The 21004-nt window shown below is 43.1% G+C and overlaps 1 protein-coding gene across 5 annotated transcripts in view; it reads left to right on the forward strand.

Moving 5' to 3' along the window:
• Positions 1 to 6801: 6801 nt before the first annotated feature.
• Positions 6802 to 21004, forward strand: part of SH3TC2 (SH3 domain and tetratricopeptide repeats 2) — a 41169-nt gene continuing 26966 nt past the window's right edge. Inside the window, exons 1-7 of one of the 5 annotated variants that reach the window (XM_033927177.1) lie at positions 6802 to 6932; positions 15503 to 15631; positions 17575 to 17667; positions 17772 to 17899; positions 18463 to 18568; positions 18709 to 18852; positions 20492 to 20696. In XM_033927177.1, the coding sequence (XP_033783068.1) occupies positions 6908 to 6932; positions 15503 to 15631; positions 17575 to 17667; positions 17772 to 17899; positions 18463 to 18568; positions 18709 to 18852; positions 20492 to 20696 (830 nt within the window). In that variant the 5' untranslated portion in view covers positions 6802 to 6907. Of the gene's footprint in view, positions 6933 to 7817; positions 8007 to 10509; positions 11075 to 11272; positions 11328 to 15502; positions 15632 to 17574; positions 17668 to 17771; positions 17900 to 18462; positions 18569 to 18708; positions 18853 to 20491; positions 20697 to 21004 lie in introns of those variants that run through there. The other 4 variants (XM_033927181.1, XM_033927179.1, XM_033927178.1 and 1 more) reach the window with 4 other exon arrangements.

Here is a 21004-nt window from a genome sequence, read left to right on the forward strand (position 1 = left end):
CCTGTTTGAATCCCTGTACCGTACTCTGCCTGATCACTTCCTCCGGTAGCGCATTCCAAGTGTCCATGACCCTTTGGGTGAAGAAAAACTTCCTTGCATTTGTTTTGAACCTATCTCCCTTTAGTTTCTCCGAATGCCCCCTCGTACCTGTTGTCCCCCTAACGTAAGGAAGTTCTTCTTCATCCAGAGAGTGGTGGAAAACTGGAACGCTCTTCTGGAGGTTGTTATAGGGGAAAACACCCTCCAGGGATTCAAGACAAGGTTGGACAAGTTCCTGCTGAACCAGAACATATGCAGGTAGGGCTAGTCACAGGACACTGGTCTTTGACCTAAGGGCCCCCGCGGGAGCGGACTGCAGGGCACGATGGAGCACTGGTCTGACCCAGCAGCGGCAATTCTTAGGTTCTTACAAATTTTCAACAAAAAACGACTTCAATAAGGGCCCACAGACAGATTGCTCCCGGACACAGAAGGACAGAGGAAAGAGATGTAGAACCAATATTCCAGGAATTATTAGCTCACAGCGCCTGACTCCAGATGAAAGACTGCATTACACCTCATTGTCATTACAGACCACCTCTCATTGGTTTTTACATTAAGGCGATTGAGGCATTCTCTTATAAACTGAGAAGGACCACGAAAGGGGCATGTGAGGAATCCCCGCTCCCCAATTTCACCTTCTGCTTCAGTTCACGGCATTTAATCATGCAAATTATCTGCTCTAAGTAGACTGAAGGCAGCGGGTTTCAATTAGTGGAGCTCACTGAAAAGTCACCAGGGAGAAACTACAGAAGCCAGAGGACAGGCAGGTGGAAGAAAGCCCAACAAGGGCAGTATCAGGCCCTCAGCGTTCATTCTCAAAGGGTAAAGGTCATCGGTTTGATATACCACCTTTTACACACAGGTACTTTTTTCTGTCCTCACAATATAAGCTCTGTACCTGGGGCAATGACTTACGTCTTGAGAAGCGTACATAGTTCAAACACATCACGTTCAAATGGATCCTTCTTTCTTCCAGCCCTTTGCCACCCTTTTCTGTGGTTTTGCTTCACACTACATTTCAGTGCAGTGCCTGCTGTTCCCCTGGGCACTGCAGGTGGTGCAATTTCACTGACACTCCTTGTGACCTTGGGAAAGTCACTCCTCCCCTGACTACCTTATACTCTAAGACCCACCATACCTGAACAAAACTCACCTTGAGTTACTAGTGAAAAGGCGTGAGCTACATTCACATTTTTAAAAGAATAAGTAGCTTCTTCGAACTGTGTGTGCACAGGAGGTACTGTGTTGGGGCAGACAGCATCAGTCAATCCTGTCACTGGGAACAGCAGAGGCTCCTTGTTCAAGACTGATGCATTCCTCGTCACTAGAGAGTACCAGTATTACTCTCACCTGTCATCCGTTCTTAAGCTGTCCTGCCCATCATTTCTCTCCACTTATGGCACCAGAATTTACACTTCTCCACAACCACATACTACCATTATCATTTCTATAATGCTGTGCACAGACACAAATGAGACAGTCCTTGTTGGACAGAACTTACAGCCTATAAAAGATAGACATAAGGACATAAGAGCTGCCATAAGCCCAGTTTCCTGTTTCCAACAGTGGCCAACCCAGGTCCCAAGAACCTGGCAGAAACCCAAAGAGGAGCAACATTCCAGAGCTGAGATTGTGATGTCAAAATGCCTCATTCCACCAATGCCTAAGAGCCAACCTCATCAGTGATGTCACAATGGCTTGATTGGCCTAGACTTGGCTCACATAAGAACATAAGAGCTGTCACACTGGGACAGACCGAAGGTCCATCAAGCCTAGTATCCTGTTTCCAACAGTGGCCAACCCAGGTCCCAAGTCCCTGGCAGAAACCCAAAGAGGAGCAACATTTCAGAGCTGACATTGTGATGTCATAATGCCTCATTCCACAATGCCTAAGAGCCAAAATCAGCAGTGATGTCACAATGGCTTGATTGTCCTATGTTTAGCTCACATAAGAATATAAGAACATATGAATTGCTGTACTGGGACAGACCAAAGGTCCACTGAAACCAGCATCCAGTGGCCAACCCAGGTCCCAAGTACCTGGCAAAAACCCAAAGAGGAGCAACATTCCAGAGCCTTTCCAGGGCACCTGCTAGAGCAAAGAAACTTAATCACTATTTTCTGCTCTTGATGGCATAGGGACTGGACAAATACAGCAATCAACATTGAAAGCCAAATCGCAATCAGGAAGGCTGAGCAAGTGAGCTAAGTCTTACATGAAGGTCATCTCACACTTGCATCAAGGTCCTGATCTGCAGAGGGACTACATGTCTTAAGAAACATTAGATTAATTAACGTTCCTCTTTCTACAGTCACAAATAACAAGTTGGTGACATTTACCCAACACAAGGAGCTCCTCCGCCTGAGACTTATGTCAAGGCTGCCACCTAGTGGCCACAGTCCCACCACTTTAGCACCTGAGCATATGAGAGCTTTTGCAGAAAGTGTGCAAACTCCTTCCTGCTGATATGAGATGCTGAATTAAATCTTACATAATAGCCTTACTGGGTCAGACCAATAGTCCATCTAGCGCAGTGGCCAATCCAGGTCAGTAGCATCTGGCCAAAACCCAAGGTGTAGCAACATTCCATGCTAGTGATCCAGGGCAAACAGTGGCTTCCCCCGTGTCTTTCTCAATAACAGACTATGGACTTTTCCTCCAGGAACTTGTCCAAACTTTTCTTCAAACCATCTTCTTTGCATGCATAGGTCAGAGTGCTCATTTTAATATTAATGAGCTCATTGTAATCCATTTACATAAGAATGATCAGAGGCTGCTACAAACCACAGAAAAAACTGATTAGCCATTTTGGGCATCCATAGCTGAAATACTTCGACCCTAAACCAGCTAAAACTGGTTTAGTGGGAAATGGGGGGCGTAACCAAGATGGTGACATGTTCCGGATAAACTTTGCTCCGTTTTCCTTTTCCTCTATTGCTTCTTTTTGATTGCCTTCCTATGATGCCACATACTAAGAGGAAGAGAGTGATCCGGGCTTTGTCCTCTCCACCCCGGGTAGATTCAGCAGGGCAACAAAGGACCAAGCGATTTCTTACCGGAGCTAGAAGGGAATTCCGAGCTTGTCCAGCCAAAAAGAGTGGCTGGTGTTTTGGAATATGATGTCAGTTTATCACCCCCAGAACCATCCATGCCGTCATGTCCGGCCTCCTTAGCCGTTCGAGCGCAGGACCAACAGCCGAATGGTGAGCAATCATCTATGCTCCTGGGAGGGGATGTTGAGCGGCTTTCTGGAGGCCGTGAGCTGGATAACAAGGGAGCCGAAGGAGAAATGTCAGGTTCTCCCATGACGGTAACTTTGGAGTCTATATGGAAAGGTTAAAAAGTCATCTTCTTTGATTTCAAAAGTGGATCTACTGACTAAAACTATGGAAGAGGTGAGACTAGACGCCTCTAGTAAGATTCAGAAAGTGACGTTGGAAGTTCAGGCTCTCCAAGAATTTAGATCTATGGCGATAAAAGACCAATCTCAGATTAACAGGAAAATAGAACAGATGGAGAACCATAATGGAAGGTTAAACCTTCAAATCTTGAATTTACCTATACAAACTGGTATTTCAGCTATTGATACATTCAAGAAATACTTGATTGAAGTTCTTCATTGTCCCCCTGAAATGATACCTCCAGGGGCTGGAGGAGTTGCTGTACAGTGAGAGATTAGAGAAACTGGGCCTCTTCTCCCTTGAAAAGAGGAGACTGAGAGGGGACATGATCGAAACATTTAAGGTAATGAAGGGAATAGACTTAGTAGATAAAGACAGGTTGTTCACCCTCTGCAAGGTAGAGACAACAAGAGGGCACTCTTTAAAGTTAAAAGGGGATAGATTCTGTACAAACGTAAGGAAGTTCTTCTTCATCCAGAGAGTGGTAGAAAACTGGAACGCTCTTCCGGAGGCTGTTATAGGGAAAACACCCTCCAGGGATTTAAGACAAGGTTAGACAAGTTCTTGCTGAACCAGAACGTACGCAGGTAAGGCTAGTTTCAGTTAGGGCAATGGTCTTTGACCAGAGGGCCACCACGTGAGCGGACTGCTGGGCAGGATGGACCACTGGTTTGACCCAGCAGCGGCAATTCTTCTGTTCTTATGAATAAGGTGTATTATTTGAACATATCAAAGAAGGTGGATAAAGGAGAGATGCCTTTAGAAAATAGTATATAACAGCAGAATTTGGACTTGAATAAGCTCTCTCCAAGTTTTCCGCAAACATCTGAAAACCTGGCTTTTCTCAAAAAATGTAAGTCTCCCTCCAACTTAGGAATCAAGGAAACTCTTATATCTTGGCATCCCAAGTCCTCTAAATTTTCTTCCCACTTCTACCTCTAACCCTCTGTTGTAGTTCCTTCCTATTTCTTCTACTGTAAACCACGTCGAGCTCTACGAACGTGGAGATGATGCGGTATACAAACCTAAGGATTAGATTAGATTAGATTAGATAGCGGATGCTGCGGATGGGCAGACTGGATAGGCCATTTGTCCTTTATCTGCCATCATGTTTCTCTTTTTCTATAACCATAAAGCTCTATGACATCACAATGCAGGTGGAAAGAGCCTTAGCCTATAGGAAGAGGAGATGCAAATGTTAAGAGCCTTAGCCAATAGGGAGAGGAGGAGATAGCACTTCGACCTCTAACCCTCTGTTGTAGTTCCTTCCTATTTCTCCTACTGTAAACCGCGTCGAGCTCTACGAACGTGGAGATGATGCGGTATACAAACCTAAGGATTAGATTAGATTAGATTAGATAGCGGATGCTGCGGATGGGCAGACTGGATAGGCCATTTGTCCTTTATCTGCCATCATGTTTCTCTTTTTCTATAACCATAAAGCTCTATGACATCACAATGCAGGTGGAAAGAGCCTTAGCCTATAGGAAGAGGAGATGCAAATGTTAAGAGCCTTAGCCAATAGGGAGAGGAGGAGATAGCACTTCTACCTCTAACCCTCTGTTGTAGTTCCTTCCTATTTCTCCTACTGTAAACCACGTGGAGATGATGCGGTATACAAACCTAAGGATTAGATTAGATTAGATTAGATTAGCAATATTGGAGGACTCTATTTCAGCAAGTAATCAGAGAACCACTATGATAATTTTGTTTGTCTTTGAACAGGACTTAAATAATTTGATGAAAATTTTTTTCTGCAATTTAAAAACACCATTTTACGAACATAGGATGTGGATATACCTTGATGTTAGCAAGATAACACAGGAACATAGGAAGGTATTGCTTTCATATAGGCAAGAAATCCTTGAACTGCTTGTAAATGCTTGTAAAAGTCTTTGTAAATGCTTGATTAAATTTTGTGGGCTAAAATATGTATTTTATGAGCTTTCAAAGACTTAAAGAAGATCACTAAGATATAGGACTGACAGGAAATAATTGGATGTAGCTGTATCGTGCTAAGGCCTTTAAGTTTTTTCTCTCGTTTTTCCTCATTACTGGAACTCCTTTGGTTTCTGGGTTTTCGCCTCCAATAATCGTGGTCTAAGGAAGATATGATTTTGTAATACTTGATTAATTTCTTATTTGATGTTTCTATGCATTTCTGTATCAAGTGGGTACTTGTGTATCTTTCATTTGAAAGTTCAATCAGTCAATCAATAAATAAAAACTGGTTTAGCGATGATTATTAAAAGCACGGTGAGTTTTGAGCATATGGGCTTGAGTGCCTAAGTGCAAGAGGACAATACACCTACCTGGAGAGATAACTTCAAGGTCAAAATTTACAGCACTCTCAGAACACAGAGAAACCTCAGAGAGAGAGAGAGAAAGAAAGAGAGAGGGAGAAAGAGTGAGAAAGAGAGCGAGAGAGAGGGAGAAAGAAAGAGAGAGATAAAGAGTGAGAAAGTGCAAGAAAGAGAAAGAAAGAAAGAGAACATAAGAATATAAGAAGTGCCATCTCCGGAACAGGGTTAGGGTTAGGGGAAACAAGCACTCACAGACACTAACACAGTAACACTAGCGGACTCAGATCAAACAGTAACACTAGCAGACTCACAACAAAAAGGAAGGTAGAAACCAGGAAGCCAGAAAACATCCAGACGACAGAGAGAGAAAGAAAGAGAGAGTGAGAAAGAGAAGAAAGAAAGAGAGAGAAAGTGAGCGAGAGAGAGAAAGAGAGAGGGAGAAAGAAAGAGAGAGACAGAAAGAAAGAGTGAGAAAGAGAAGAAAGAAAGAGAGAGAAAGTGAGCGAGAGAGAAAGAGAGAGAGAGAAAGAGAGAGAAAGAGAGAGAGAGAAAGAAAGAGAGAGAGAGAAAGAAAGAGAGTGAGACAGAGAAAGAGAGAAAAAGAAAGAGAGAGAGAAAAAGAAAGAGTGAGAAAGAGAAGAAAGAAAGAGAGTGAGAGAGAAAGAGTGAGAAAGAAAGTGCAAGAGAGAGAAAGAGAAAGAAAGAAAGAAAGAGAGAGAAAGAAAGAGAGAGAAAGAGTGAGAAAGAAAGTGCAAGAGAGAGAAAGAGAAAGAAAGAGAGAGAAAGAGTGAGAAAGAACGAGAGAGAGAATACAGGTTAACTTATAAGAGCGCAGAAAGCCTGGCTGCCACTCACTAAGAAATACCTACCTGGACAGTTAACACTGCCTGATACGAACATCCCAAACAACCTCAGACACCCTATCACGGCCTGGTACGCACACTTTTTTTTTTTTTCCTCCCATAGCTGCTGAGGGGATAAGGTTGTAACAGAAACAAAGGCCTCATAGTTTTTGGTGCCTGCAGACCAACCTGAATCTTATCTCCCTGAGACGGTGCATGACTCTGTGATCCTTCCTCAGTGCCAGTTAACTTAATCCTCAATCAGGATTTTCAGGAAACACAACGTTCCAGAGCTTTTGGGCTCCAAATGTTAACAGAATGCTGTTCAGCCAGGATTCTGCAGGTAAGGAGGACATTTGAGGGGAAAAGGAATCTGTTTAACTTGGACCTGTTTTGTAAGAAAGTGCATTAAAACCTTGATTTGCGAGCATAATTTGTTCTGAAAACATGCTTGTGTAATGCAAAACACTGGTATATCCAATGGAAACACCACAACCCAAGAACTTTAATACAAAATACTGTATGCACTCATATTGCAAGATATTGTTGCGTATCAAGGTAAAATGGAATCAAACGTTTTGCCTGTGTATCATACAGTATTTTTCATTTGCAAAAAGCTGGGGCTGAAACGTTTTCTCACACTTTAAAATGACACAAAGCAATGCTCTAAATTCCATGGATGTTTTGAGGACATTGAAAAATGTCAGCATGCAGAGCTGGCCAGGACCCCTCCCCAATGATCTTTCAGGCCCCTAGCCTGCAGCCATGATTTTGATCATTAAACTCAACAGTCATATCATCACAAAAAAGTAGTCGAAAAGTGCCTTTTAAGCAGGTCCTGACGGTTCGCTGAGATTCTGTGCTGTCAGCTGCTCTTTGCTGCGTCCTACGGGACTACCTAGTCTAGCTTAATGCTTGGGTCAGCCAGAGAGCACATTCCTTGGACATGCTTATCGGATTGTTCCTTCCTTCTTCCGTCGGGTGCTATCGTTTGGTCCCGGTACCTGACTCCTTGTGATAATTAGGGTCCGAATGATTTCGAGGTACTTTGAGGAAGTTTGCAAAATCCTGACTTTGTCTCACCTGCTCTCCAATCAGCAGTGCTGGTATTGATGCTGAACTCAGGCACTTGATACACGTCTACCGTCTGGCACCAAGGTTACCGAGCAGGGGCGAGAGGAGCCTTTCACCAACTGATTTTAGGTGGCAGCCTCTGCCAACATGGGAAGCCAAGAATCCCTAGAAGGAAAGCAGCAATTGCAGGTCCTCACCTCACCAGGCAGAAGTCGGAGGGTCCTGCCGGGGAATGCTGTGCTGTCCAGCTCATTCTGCCTGAGAAGCCCCAGAAACAGGCAGAAAAAACCACCAGGGAGAGACAGCCTGGGAAAGTTCAGCGAGCAAAGGAGTCCAGAAAGCGGTAAGTCGGGGCTGCAGCTGCTCTGCCCTGTTTGTACGAGGGGGGGGGGCTGAAAAGAGCATTATCTACCCTGCCCTTGTCTCCGCACCCCGTTCTCCCCTGCCGCATGTGCACCCCTTCCCTTCCCCTGCGAGCAACAAGAACTTCAACCTGCTCCTCGCGACCCCGTCGTCTCTGGAAGTGACATCAGTGGGAAAGATGACGGGGTCGCGAGGATCAATTGCCCATAGCTGTATCATGTGTGTATGGATGCCTGAATGTATGAAAGCATCAGTGCAAGGTGTACGCGCAGGGGTGTCAAAGTCCCTCCTCGAGGGCCGCAATCCAGTCGAGTTTTCAGGATTTCCCCAATGACTATGTATGAGATCCAGCAGCATACAATGAAAGCAGTGCATGCAAATAGATCTCATGCATATTCATTGGGGAAATCCTGACAACCCGACTGGATTGCGGCCCTCGAGGAGGGACTTTGACATTGCCCTGGGGAAAAGGCGACTGGGTGCTCTCATGTCCAGAGTTTTATTCTTGATCTAGTTCTTTGAATGCCATGTGGGAGGGAAGAGTAAATGCTGGGTATTTCCTACTTTCTTTGGGTCTTGGGGGTGCCCTCCCCTCGCATTGACCTATTCTTGGAGCGCAGGTATTCGCTTTGTGAACTGATTGATTTTGATTTGATTTAAAAGCTTCTGAATGCTGAGACAGCACTAAGTTCATTTCCTGGGTCTCTTTGAAATCCATCAAAGCAGAGTGAGGATGGAGAGAGAGAGAAGCACAAGCTTGAGAGTTCAATAGTGATAAACACTATTTAAAAATGTCTCTTCTGAGCTGTAAAGGAGACCAGCCAGCTTACAAGAGCACACTGGGGTGAATTTAGACTTATATGCCATTTGCATATGTACAAAACATATTGATACATAGAAATCTACAAACCTGTCTAAGCAGTGAGTATAGGAAAAGTATCACCAAATCACTACACAGAACTCCCCACACAGTAAGTTAAACTCTTGGCATGTGGCAATATATTATGATGTCATCCAAAAGCAAATGAAAGAAAAAGTCTCAGTTATATAGGTGAGGAAAAACCTCTCAACCATCTCTACATCATAGGCAGAAAAAACTTTTGTTGCCATTACTGTATCAAATATACTGCTTGAGAAAAACATTGTGCAAACAGATACTCCAAATTAAAACAAAACAAAACTATGTATAGCCAGCCTATATATATGTGTCTACTGTTACCTAGATGTGCAAACTCTGGTGATGCCACTATTTTTGAAATGTATTATTTTCTATAATGGCTGTTTCCATTGTGTGTGAGCAGCTCTACAGTATCTGCATTCTAAAAGACTAGCGGGTCTGTCATAGGCACCAACATTTCAAAGTTTTGGGGGTGGCAAACACAGTACAAATGACCCTTCCCGGATACAAATGAAGGAGCTACTCGTTAGCTGGAAAAAATATACTTAACAGCACTATCTGGATGGTACTGCTCAATCATTTTACAGACAATGAATATGCATAAGATAAATTTGCATGCACCATCACCATTGTATGCAAATCTATTGTGTGCATATTTATTGTGGATATCCTGACCTACCTGGATTGGAGTTGTCTATCCATAGGTAAGAGAATCAGTCAGTGACCCAGGGAAGCTAGGGTTCAGATCCCATCACAATTATGATCTACCAGTTCTAGCAAATCTATTGAATGTCAGTATCAAACTGTCCATTGTAACTTCCTGGGTAACTGAGCCAACCTCTTGTAATGTATTTCGACCTTGAACTGAATAGATAAAGGTGGAATAGAAAACATAACATAGCATAATGCCCTGCATAGGCCCAACAAACTGCTTCAGGGCGCGATAATATATTAGCTCTGTAGTTTTAACATGGCGGGCATTCGTGTTCGCCTCAGCATCTCTCAAGTGAACTACAAAGTGGCCAACAAAACTCTATAATTTTGTGTTTTATACACAATAGAGTGCCGCTTCTGAAGGCTCTGTCGGTTTAAGAGGAAGAACTGGGAACGAGAAGTGTGCTATCTCTATTTATACTTCTATGACAAGTTTTGTTTAGAAGATGGGATGATTGGTCTACTACTATTATATTTAAATTAGTTACTACTACAGACCTTTCTAATTTTTTCAACCAGTTTAATTGATTGAAGTTTATTGTAAGCCATGTTGAACGGCTTTGGTCAGGAAGGCGATATATACATTTCCAGGTTCATCAGGACTTCACTTGGCGTTACCCACTGCCCTAACCACCGAGCCACACTCTCTCCTTTATGATATACAGCTCTCTGGTCAGCTGTCTCTAGTGTTTCTTGTCTCCCTTTTGTACTTAGGCTGAGATATTATAGTCTATAGTCACACAGACCTGAAGGAATTACCTCAGAATCTCCTCTTTTGGTTGATGTTTAACTAGTGTGAGTTTGACTTCAAGGGCATAAAGGGAGGGGGTGTGGGGAAGGAAAAGCACTTCGTAGGACCATTCCAAACACAAATAAACCAAGAAGCCAGGTGAAGAGAAAAATGGCGAATTCCTCCTCTGGGCTGATGTTTGGTTTGGCTTGTTAAACCGCGCTCGGTGCTGCTCAGAAGGGCTTTTGGGCACTTGCTTTCACCGTGTTTCTGACAGAAAGAACCTCTCTGAGTAAATCATTGACCTTAAACTGGCTGGCAGTGGTACAATACTCAGGGCAGGTTGACACATTCTTTTGCAGGTGTGGGCAGGACCAGCTTCCTATACTCACCGTGTGCGATGGACTCTAGACACAGGCAGTGCTATCAGCACACTCGGTGATCTTCCTTAGGGCTGAGCCCTGTGGAGCACCTTGAGGGCAGCCAAAAGGACATTCTGAAAGGCATGCGAAGAGGTCATCGCGGTAAGGAGGGAAGTTTGCTATTTTCTTCACACGCTTGTGACTGTAACGGCTGCTTTCTGCCGAACCTTGTGCTTCAGTTTTGGGAGAGCAGAAGAACGTGCTCAGTGCCAGCAGGTGGAGGTTCACGATGTGATTCTGGCAATGAAACAGAGAACAAAATCTATTCCCGAGAAAAGAAAATGGTAAAAACAGAAGACATAATTTGAGGTTGAGGGGTGGTAGATTCAAGAGTAATGTGGTGGTTGGTGCGTGGAAGGTGCTCCCGAGGGAGGTGGTTCGAGAAGAAAACGGTGACAGAGTTCAAACTAGCATGGGATGAACACAGAGGATTTCGAATCAGAAAATAATGGGTCTACACTGAAGGAACTAAGGCCGCTACTGGGCAGGCCGCTCTACTAGGCTTTCCTATAGCAGGTGCTGATGTTCTAGAAACAGGTATGGTGTGAGGGGGGTCAATGATCACTGGGAGAGGGTGTATGTGGGGTCTGTACTTTCTGTCTGCAGTGGCTATCTGATCACTTTGGATACCTTCTGGGCACTTAGACCTGGTTTTAGATTGCCTAAGTCACAAAGTATAAGTTCCATTCAGACAGCTTCGTAAAACTTTCGATTATCCCTGCAGTACGTCTATACATCCATAATTGACTTATAGATTGTTATTATTATTATTGTTCTAGAGCAGGGGTAGGGAACTCCGGTCCTCGAGAGCCATATTCCAGTCGGGTTTTCAGGATTTCCTCAATGAATATGCATGAGATCTATGTGCATGCACTGCTTTCAATGCATATTCATTGGGGGAATCCTGAAAACCCGACTGGAATACGGCTCTCGAGGACCGGAGAGAAACGTTTAAATACCTATGTAATGTAAATGCTCATGAGCCGAGTCTCTTTTATTTGAAAGGAAGCTCTGGAATGAGAGCATAGGATGAAGTTAAGAGGTGATAAGCTCCAGAGTAATCTAAGGAAATACTTTTTTACAGAGAGGGTGGTGGATGTGTGGAACAGTCTCTCGGAAGAGGTGGTGGAGACAGAGACTGTGTCTGAATTCAAGAGGGCCTGGGATAGGTACATGGGATCAATCGGAGAGAGAAAGAGATAATGGTTACTGCAGATGGGCAGACTAGATGGGCCATTTGTCCTTTATCTGCCATCATGTTTCTCTTTTTCTATAACCATAAAGCTCTATGACATCACAATGCAGGTGTAAAGAGCCTTAGCCTATAGGAAGAGGAGATGCAAATGTTAAGAGCCTTAGCCAATAGGGAGAGGAGGAGATAGTGGATGCTGCGGATGGGCCATTTGGCCTTTATCTACCATCATGTTTCTATAATAGACCTCTAAAAGAACCCTATCCATCTATGACATTGCCCAAGAAAGGTCAAATACATTTTCCCAACTTTTTAGGTGTAAGAGGTTTGGAGATGCACAGATTTTCCTTAGTTTTGGAGTAGTCTCATTTTGGGACAGCTCTCCCTGTTTATTACAACTGATGTCTAAACTGCTACAGAGACAGGGGTAAAAGTGCCGGCCTTCCCTAGAGACGAAGCATTGAATGCCAGCAGTGCGATCTCTGGCATCTGAGATATGAACTGAAATACTCTGTAGGATGGAAGAAGGATAATGTTCTACGCCAGGCCATAGTATGTATCACAGTGGTCATTGTTGCATTCTTCCTCCCTCCCCCCTTCACACCCTGCCCTCCCCCAGCCTACAGATACTCAAGTTATCAAGTGAAGCATTGTGTGGCCAAGTGGTCAGTACAGGGAGCAGATGAAAAGCAGCAGAGCAGGACTGGGTTGGATAGGACCCCTTCTGGCCTCAGGCTAAAGCACTGGGGGAGCCATGGGTTGCTGCTATGGGGTCCCCTGGGTGAGAAACCTCTTAGAGAGCTCAGGTGAGTTTCCCGTGAAAGCATTGCTTATCTCAGTATGCTCTGAACCTTAGAACTGTTCAGATGGATTATTGTTTGTGCCTTGTTTCATTTTATCATGCATTTCCCATCAGTCTGTATTGCTGAGCAAGCCCTGGCGTTTGGCTGCAGTGGCATCTATTCCTGTAAAGCCATAATCTGGATATACCACATGCCAGGCAAACCACGCTGTGCTTTTCCTGCTCTTCTTTACTGATGCGTTAGCTTTCGGGTTGTGGGAATTGATACGCTACTTCTGTTCTCTAGACTATGGCAGGAGACTGAAAATTAAGGTGATTTGTATTTCTTTAATTCATGTTATAATTCCATTCTCCCTAAAGAGCTCAGAACAGGTTACAGTTTTACATTCAAAGTGATATAATGCACCTGTCCTTATCTACTAAATTTATTCCCTTCAGTACCTTGAAAGATTGAGAGGGGACATGATTGAAACATTCAAGGTACTGAAGGGGATAGACTTAGTAGATAAGGACAGGTTGTTCACCCTCTCCAAGGTAGGGAGAACAAGAGGGCACTCTCTAAAGTTGAAAGGGGATCGATTCCGTATGAACATAAGGAAGTTCTTCTTCACCCAGAGAGTGATAGAAAGCTGGAACACCCTTCCAGAGGCTGTTAAAGGGGAAACACCCTCCAAGGATTCAAGACAAAGTTAGACAAGTTTCTGTTGAACAAGAACGTGTGCTGGTAGGGCTAGTCTCAGTTAGGGTGCTGGTCTTAGACCAGAGGACCGCGCGTGAGCGGACTGCTGGGCATGATGGACCACTGGTCTGACTCAGTAGTGACAATTCTTATGTTCACCATTACATAAGTTAGGGGTAATCAGCAAGGGTCAAGGCTTTACAAAATTCTGAGATTACAAATTTACAAAAGGATAATCAAACATTGCAGTGCATTGCATTGGCTTCCAGTAATTTCTAAGGTTCACTTTAAGTGTGCCTGCCTAACATTCAAGATCTTGCATGGCATTCCTCCTCCTCTAATTCCACTATCTAGGAATTTTATGAGACCTGACACTACCAGATCCATCTTTCCCCTCGCTAAAAGGCGTTATCTATGCTGGAAAATTAGGGAAATCTCTTTTCTTCAAAATCACTGAGCTTCAGAATCTGGGCTCCTTCCGATTATTCCAAAAGCATCTGAAAACTTGGCTATTCTCAAAAATGTAAATCTCGCTACCCTCTTTAATATCACTAACTCTTATTATGTTTTTCCTTCCTTATATTAAAGTTCCTGTAAACCGTGCCGAGCTCCAGGATGCGGTATATAAACTTAAGGTTTAGTTTAATTTAATTTAGTGACAGGTTGCCCTGCATAGGATATGACTTTTTAAAAACCTTCCTGATAACTTCCTTCCAAGGGGAATCCTACCTGTTTCCAGTAAATGGGTCCTGCCCAAACATTCATTAACTGAACTTTGGTTAACAGTGTCTGTTTGATTGAACAAAGACAATAGAAGTTCACAGAAGGACTTATAAGTCATGTGGAATCTAATACAATTTGCTCTTCCAGAACAAAAGCTTGCAATTCCATACGGGACTGTGGCTCAGGTTTATTTTACTTGGTTTTGAATGACTTGCTGGGCTACTTTGATTTGGTCTTATGTTCAGACACCAGGAGTACACAGTTCAGTTGGAGGAGATAACATTTGCACACATTACCAGTTTTCAGGATATCCCTAATTAATTTTAAATTAGAGCGATTTATCTGCAATAGAGGTGGTAGGTTTGCAGATCTTCCATGCATATTCATCTGACCTGATGGTGGTCCTCAAGGACAGGGAGTGAAGACCAAGGCCAAAATTGCAATTCTGTTTTTATTTGCATTTCAAATAATTAGGTATCGTCAATGAGCATCTGAGTATTATTTGCTCATGACGTAAGATACAAAAAATCACTGTAGCACGGAAAGGTTTAGTGACTTTAGAAATTCATACATTGATCAGTAGCAGCAAGCGATTGATTTCAACAGCCTGGGTTTTTCAGACTGATGCTTCAATTGCTATCAAAGTCACACAAAGTGGAACAAGTCCCTGGAATGCCAGGAGGTTGATGATAAAGTGTTTATTTAACAAGTATTGTTTAATAAGAAACAAATATGCATAAAGTACAAGTCTATGTCAAGAAATGCAATGGTCATATTGTGTCTTTGATGCTTACAGGCTAGAAACCTGACCCTACATGGGCTGTGTTTCGGTTGTGCTGAGAAAGACCCCTGAGGAAGGCAAATCATTGTCGAAACACAGCACCAATTAGGATCTGCGCTTGCATATGGCTGCACGCTAGTCTATAATGCTGGCCACCTAAATCCCGTAGCGCCCATTCCAAAAGGAGATGTAGCTGTGGGAGGAGCATGGCCAGGACAGGGGTGTTCCAGAAAGTTCTGCGCGGTGTTATTTAACAATGGGTCTCTGTGCCCAACTTGGGTACCAGGATGTACACTAGGTTCGAGCAGGCAAAAGTCTGGTGGCCAGAGCTGGACTCAAGAATCAACGCTAAGCACTATAGTATAAAGAGCACATGCAGAATAACGCTTAGCACTGATCCTTTCCAGCGTCCATTTCTGAGCACCATTTCTAGAAGCCCCTCCTATGTGGTTTTCATTATGTTTCTTTGATGACTGACTCCTGGAGAATTAAACCTCCCTGGATGACTGTTTCCTCTCGGTAATCTCTTCTCTAGGTCAAGAGGCAGCTGCTTCATCAACCACGTCCATTCCTCCTGCACACCTGGCCAGCTGGACACACCTACAGAGCTACGCTACTGAGGGCAAAGGAAAATGCTTTCAGGAGGAGGAGACCATGGCATCAGGTACGTCACCCAGAGGAAAGTGAGATCCTGTTTCCATCAACAACATTTTGCTGCTCTTGTTCAATCAATCATTCTTTTGAGGTTGGATTACTGTCATTTGGTCTATTTAAGTCTGACCAAGAAAAGTCTTCAAAGACTTCAGTTGATCCAGAATACTGCGGCTAAGCTGATCTTTGCAAAAAGTAAATTTGACCATGTTTCTCCGCTTTTGTTAAAACTTCACTAGTTCCCGATAATTTCTAGGGTCTACTTTAAATGCGCCTGTTTAATATTTAAGATCTTACATGGCATCGTTCCTCTTAGAATTCCTCTGTCTTGGAATTCTGCAAGATACTATCAGATCTACTCAAAAACTTAAATTGTCTTTCCCTACCTCGAAAGGCGTCATTTCTACTGGCAAATTAGGGAAGTCTCTATATTTCAAAATGACTGAACTTTGGGACAACTATTTCGAAAACATCTGAAAACCTGACTATTCTCAAAATTGTAGATCCTGCTTCTCTCTATATTATTCTTAGGGCTCCTTTTACTAAGGTGTGCTAACATTTTTAGCGCACACAGGATTCTAGCGTGCGCTAAACCCGCGTTACGCTTCTAGAACTAACACCAGCTCAATTCTGGCGTTAAGGTCTAGCGCGCGCTATTCCACACACTAAGGCCCTAACGCACCTTTGTAAAAGGTTTTTTAAATTTTTGTAAACCATGTCGAGCTCTATTCTTATAGAGAAAATGTGGTATATAAGCTTAAGGTTTAGTTTAGTTTAGATGCTGGATCCATCCAGCTGTGCATTAGCTGTCCATTTAGATCAGCTGATCAATCATTACTTTCTATTCTATCGTTAAAGATAATTAGTACAAAACGCCTCAACATTTTTTCAGTTACAGCAACCCAAATAAGGAATGCGTTACCTGCCTTTATTAGAGAAGAAAAAATGGAGGATCGATTCAAAAGCAAACTAAAATGCTACTTATTTAACGATTCTACAAAAGGTGAAGTGGGAAATTGACTCCACTTGTATAAAGCTGAGAGTCTGCTCAAATGGAAGAAAAGCCTCAGGTAGGATACTGGTGAGATCGTGAGCACAACGCTGTCACTCTGTGAGAATCTAAGCGAGGTCATATAGCCCTGAAGAAATGGCTTAGTGCCGGGAAATGTCGGCAACATATCAGACTGCTTTAAATAATCACGGTTGTTTTAGCGGTGGAAAAATCTCAGTCCTCAATCACTTTTAAACCTTAATAGCGGATTGTCACTCTATGGAAGTTTTTTTGTTTCTTCTTTGAAGGTTTTGTAGTCTGTGGTCGAGATCAGCAGATTGATGATTTGTCTGTCCAGTTTCGCTGCTCTGGTGGTTGTCATACAGTTTTCTTAGTTTGACATTTTTGGTTGGCGGGTGTGTGAATAGTGTGTGGGTTTTCCTGTGTCTGGTTGGGGTGGATTGAGTTAGTCAGTTGTTCCAGTAGGTTGGGCTATCTCCATTTATAACTTTAAATAGTAGGCAGTAGAATTTGAAGTATACTCTGGCTTGTATTGGGAGCCAGTGTGTGAGTCGCAATATGCCACTGTGATGTGGTTCTATTTTTTCAGTGAATAGATGAGTCTTAGGGCTGTGTTTTGTATTGTTTTATCGTGGTCGCTGGGCAGGGGAGATATAGTATGTTGCAGTAGTCTATTAGGCCTAGGATTAGAGATTGTACCAAGAGTTGGAATTGTTTTCTGTCAAAGAATTTTCGAACTTGTCTTAGGTTTCTCTTAGTTGCAATTGATGTTTTTATTATTTTCTTGATTTGTGGTTGCATGGTACAGCCTCTGTAATAAATTGTAATAAAAACTTGAAACTTGATTACAGAAGGGGCAGCCAGTGCCACACGCTCACACTTTTAAGAAGGCCACTGCAGGACTGCTTGCTAGTAACATTTTTATTCCTTGCATCATTCTGCAGACTCAGGATCGTCAGCTGAGTCCCTTCAGTCAACAGAGAACTATCAGGGCACCGACTTTGTATCGCTGGCTATAGGAGAAGGATTCCCCACTGGTATGATATTCTCAGTTTCACAAAACATATTAACTTTTTCAGTGCATTGTAGTTTCAGAGTTTATTCCTATTACTTCCTCTAAACATTTGTCATTCCTCTTCAGAAATTTTGCTCTCCTTTTCCATTCTAAGTCGTTCTTCTCAGCATCCCAATGACGAGCTGCAGGAGGTAGCCAGGAAGAGACTGCGAGCTTGGGAGAGTGACCAGAAGGAAATCTTAACCTTGTTCAAGGTATGAATCTTGGAGGAACCTGCAGAAAGCTGACCCATTAAGTAAGGCCAGGCCATGGTATTGCTTAAAGAGAGCTGTTGTATCAAAAGACAGCAAGTTTCGATTTCTCACAAGAGCAACAAAATCCAGTGCTACACCAAACTCTTTAATTGACACAACCAAGACTGCTACCTCTTGTGAATCCTTTGCTACCAGTAGCCCACCTTGTTCCCTGTAAGCTGAGTGGGGGGTCCTCCAAATGCATCACTGCCAGTATGGGGTGGTGTTTCAATGTTGAGTTTTCAATTGCTAGAGACGGCTGGTTACCTGAAGTCCGACAGAACTTACCTGTCCCTCACTATTGAAAATATGATAGTGAAACAGCACCCCACACTGGTAGGACTGTAAATGGAGTATTCCTGCTCACCTTAGAGGGATCAGATGTTTCTTGTTTTACATAGGCTTCAGTACAAGTGTCTTCATTTTACCTGAACGGTTATTTGGGATCATTTGCCTTCCTAATCATATAATAATTTCAATTGTTAGCAGTAATATGATTCTGCTTTGTTTTTGTTTGATTGTAGGAACTGTCTGCCAGACTCCTTTCCTTGGAGGCTGAGAAGGACCTCTTTGTCATAACCTTTAAGACTGTTGAAGAGATCTGGAGATTTTCTACATATTTGACTCTCGGTAACTTTGTAGAAACTAGAAACGGTGTTGATCTCCTCAATCCATATTCTACCTACCTTTTCATACCTGTATTTGTCATTGTAGCCTTGAGTATAAAGACGAGATCGATTGGATAACAGTGCTTTTTGTGATCTATATAGGCTATGTGGCCTGCTGCCTGGAGGAGGTACTCTTTAATGAGATATATTGGTTGAACAATGCCTTGGTGGAGGATACGGAGATCCACATAGAAATAGCCGAAGACCATCTGACAACAATGTATCTAGGTCTTCTACTGCAGGAAGGTGAGTGATGTCTCTGAGACAGGCTGTGAAGGTGCAACTTTAGACCTTGAATGTCAAGGCATGTCTTCCTGTGCATGAAATGTGTGGCAACACCATCTATGAAGCCAACTAGGGTCAGATATAGATCTTCTGACCACATTGATACTTGCCTTCTCCAGTAGATTATCCAGAAAATTGCAGATGTTTTTCTATTAAATAGCAATGATAATACATGAGTTGGCATATCTGAATTTTTTAGTGCTCTAAATTCCTTTTTCTATGACTTTTTTTGCTTAATTCACACTTTTTCTTTTTGACGTTTTAGAAATCACGATGATGCTCAATGCAGGTGGATGGGAACTAGCTAGCCTAGCGTCCCGGAGCACCTAGTAAGGGCTGAAATCTGGCGAAATAAAAAAATCGAAAAGGCCCAGCAAAGAGCAGTCAAAACTGTAAAGCACATATTTGAATCTCCCAACAGTGGCCGAAAGCTTCCCCAGGGGGTATACAAAGGAATTCAGATCACTACAATAAAAATGTAGAAATGATTTTGTGGTTTGCACATATCGGTGTTGTAATGAGGTTTTTCTGCCCCATATGTGTATCTTCACAAAACATTGTTTTTCACACAGGGGTATTTGAGGTCTTTTTTTTCCTCATTATTAATCTGATTTCACACATTATACTATGCTCATTTTTTTAGTGGGTATCTGCTTTGGTGCTTTCGCATTTTGGATGCAACAATTTTCTTTATATAATACACATATACCAGTTCCGCCAAACACACAGTTTGCATAAAAGTACAGCCACTCTTCTCAGCAGCCGTTCACCCACGAAAGCACATATTACCACTGTATTAGCCCAGTTCTATGGCAAAGTGAATTGTTTGACGCTCATCATGAAACAAGCCATTGTTAATGTCATCAGTAGCATCACAATTAAAAAAGATGGCGCCATTCAATTTAATCTGATGATAAATGAAAATGTTCTATACAATTTTCTAATTTCTTTATTTTTCTATACTCTTCTCCCGGGGGAGCTCAGAACAGTTTACATGAATTTATTTCCCCCGTCTGTCCTGGTGGGCGCACAATCTATGCGACGTACTTGGGGCACTGGGGGGGGATTAAGTGACTTGTCCAGGGTCACAAGGATCAGCGTGGGTTTGAACCCACAACCTCAGGGTGCTGAGGCTGTAGCTTTAACCACTGCACCACTCTAGAAATCAAAATGTAGCAAAAGTGAGCCAAGTCTAGGACAATCAAGCCATTGTGACATCACTGATGAGGTTGGCTCTTATTGGTGGAACAATCCATTATGATGTCACAATACCAGCTCTGGTTACCAGAGCCAGAAGCTTTTCACCCTATTTATTCAATTTCCTATACTGTTCTCCCAGGGGCGCTCTGAATGGTTTACATGGATTTATTCAGGTACTCAAGCATTTTTCCCTATCTCATGTACCTGGGGCAATGGGGGGATTAAGTGACTTGCCCAGGGTCACAAGGAGCAGCGTGGGTTTGAACCCACAACCCCAGGGGGCTGAGGCTGTAGCTTTAACCACTGCGCCACACTCTCACCTGATTGCATGCTGCCTTTTCTAATTTTGGTTCTCTGCTTCACCTGGTCGCTCTCTCTTTCTCATCCTCGGTTCCTGCAGGCTCCTTTTTTGCCAGAGTTGTGCTCTGCATCCCACACTTCCAGAGGGAGGAGGAGAAGGAGGATCTCAGAGTTTCCAAGAACGAGCTGCTGTCGGTGAAGAACGTTGGCCACGAAGAGAAGTGGGAAGGGCTGTCCTTATCCACGGGACAACGTGGGCTGGTGCCCATTTCAGCCCTGGAGCCTCTACCTTGCCCTTTCTCCCAGTAGGTGCTTGCTACATAGCAATTTCATCGTCTGAGAAAGAGCAGCGAATCCATGAGAAGGAATGACGCTGATTTCAACCTGTTGACGTTAACTTGTCAGTAGATGAGAATCATTTGGCCCAAACAATCTATCCAGTTACTGATATCGGCATGACAACTTCATATTTACCAGCTGTTTAAAAGATTATAAAATTAGAGCTTATGCATAATTTACGATATTCTTTTTTTCAGACCAAGGATGTTCTTTTTATAAATGAGAAAATTAGAATCTTCCCTGAGGTTTCATGTTCCACCCAGCTAAAGAGAAG

The sequence above is a fragment of the Geotrypetes seraphini genome, chromosome 18, assembly GCF_902459505.1.
Source record: "Geotrypetes seraphini chromosome 18, aGeoSer1.1, whole genome shotgun sequence".
Taxonomy (NCBI): domain Eukaryota; kingdom Metazoa; phylum Chordata; class Amphibia; order Gymnophiona; family Dermophiidae; genus Geotrypetes; species Geotrypetes seraphini.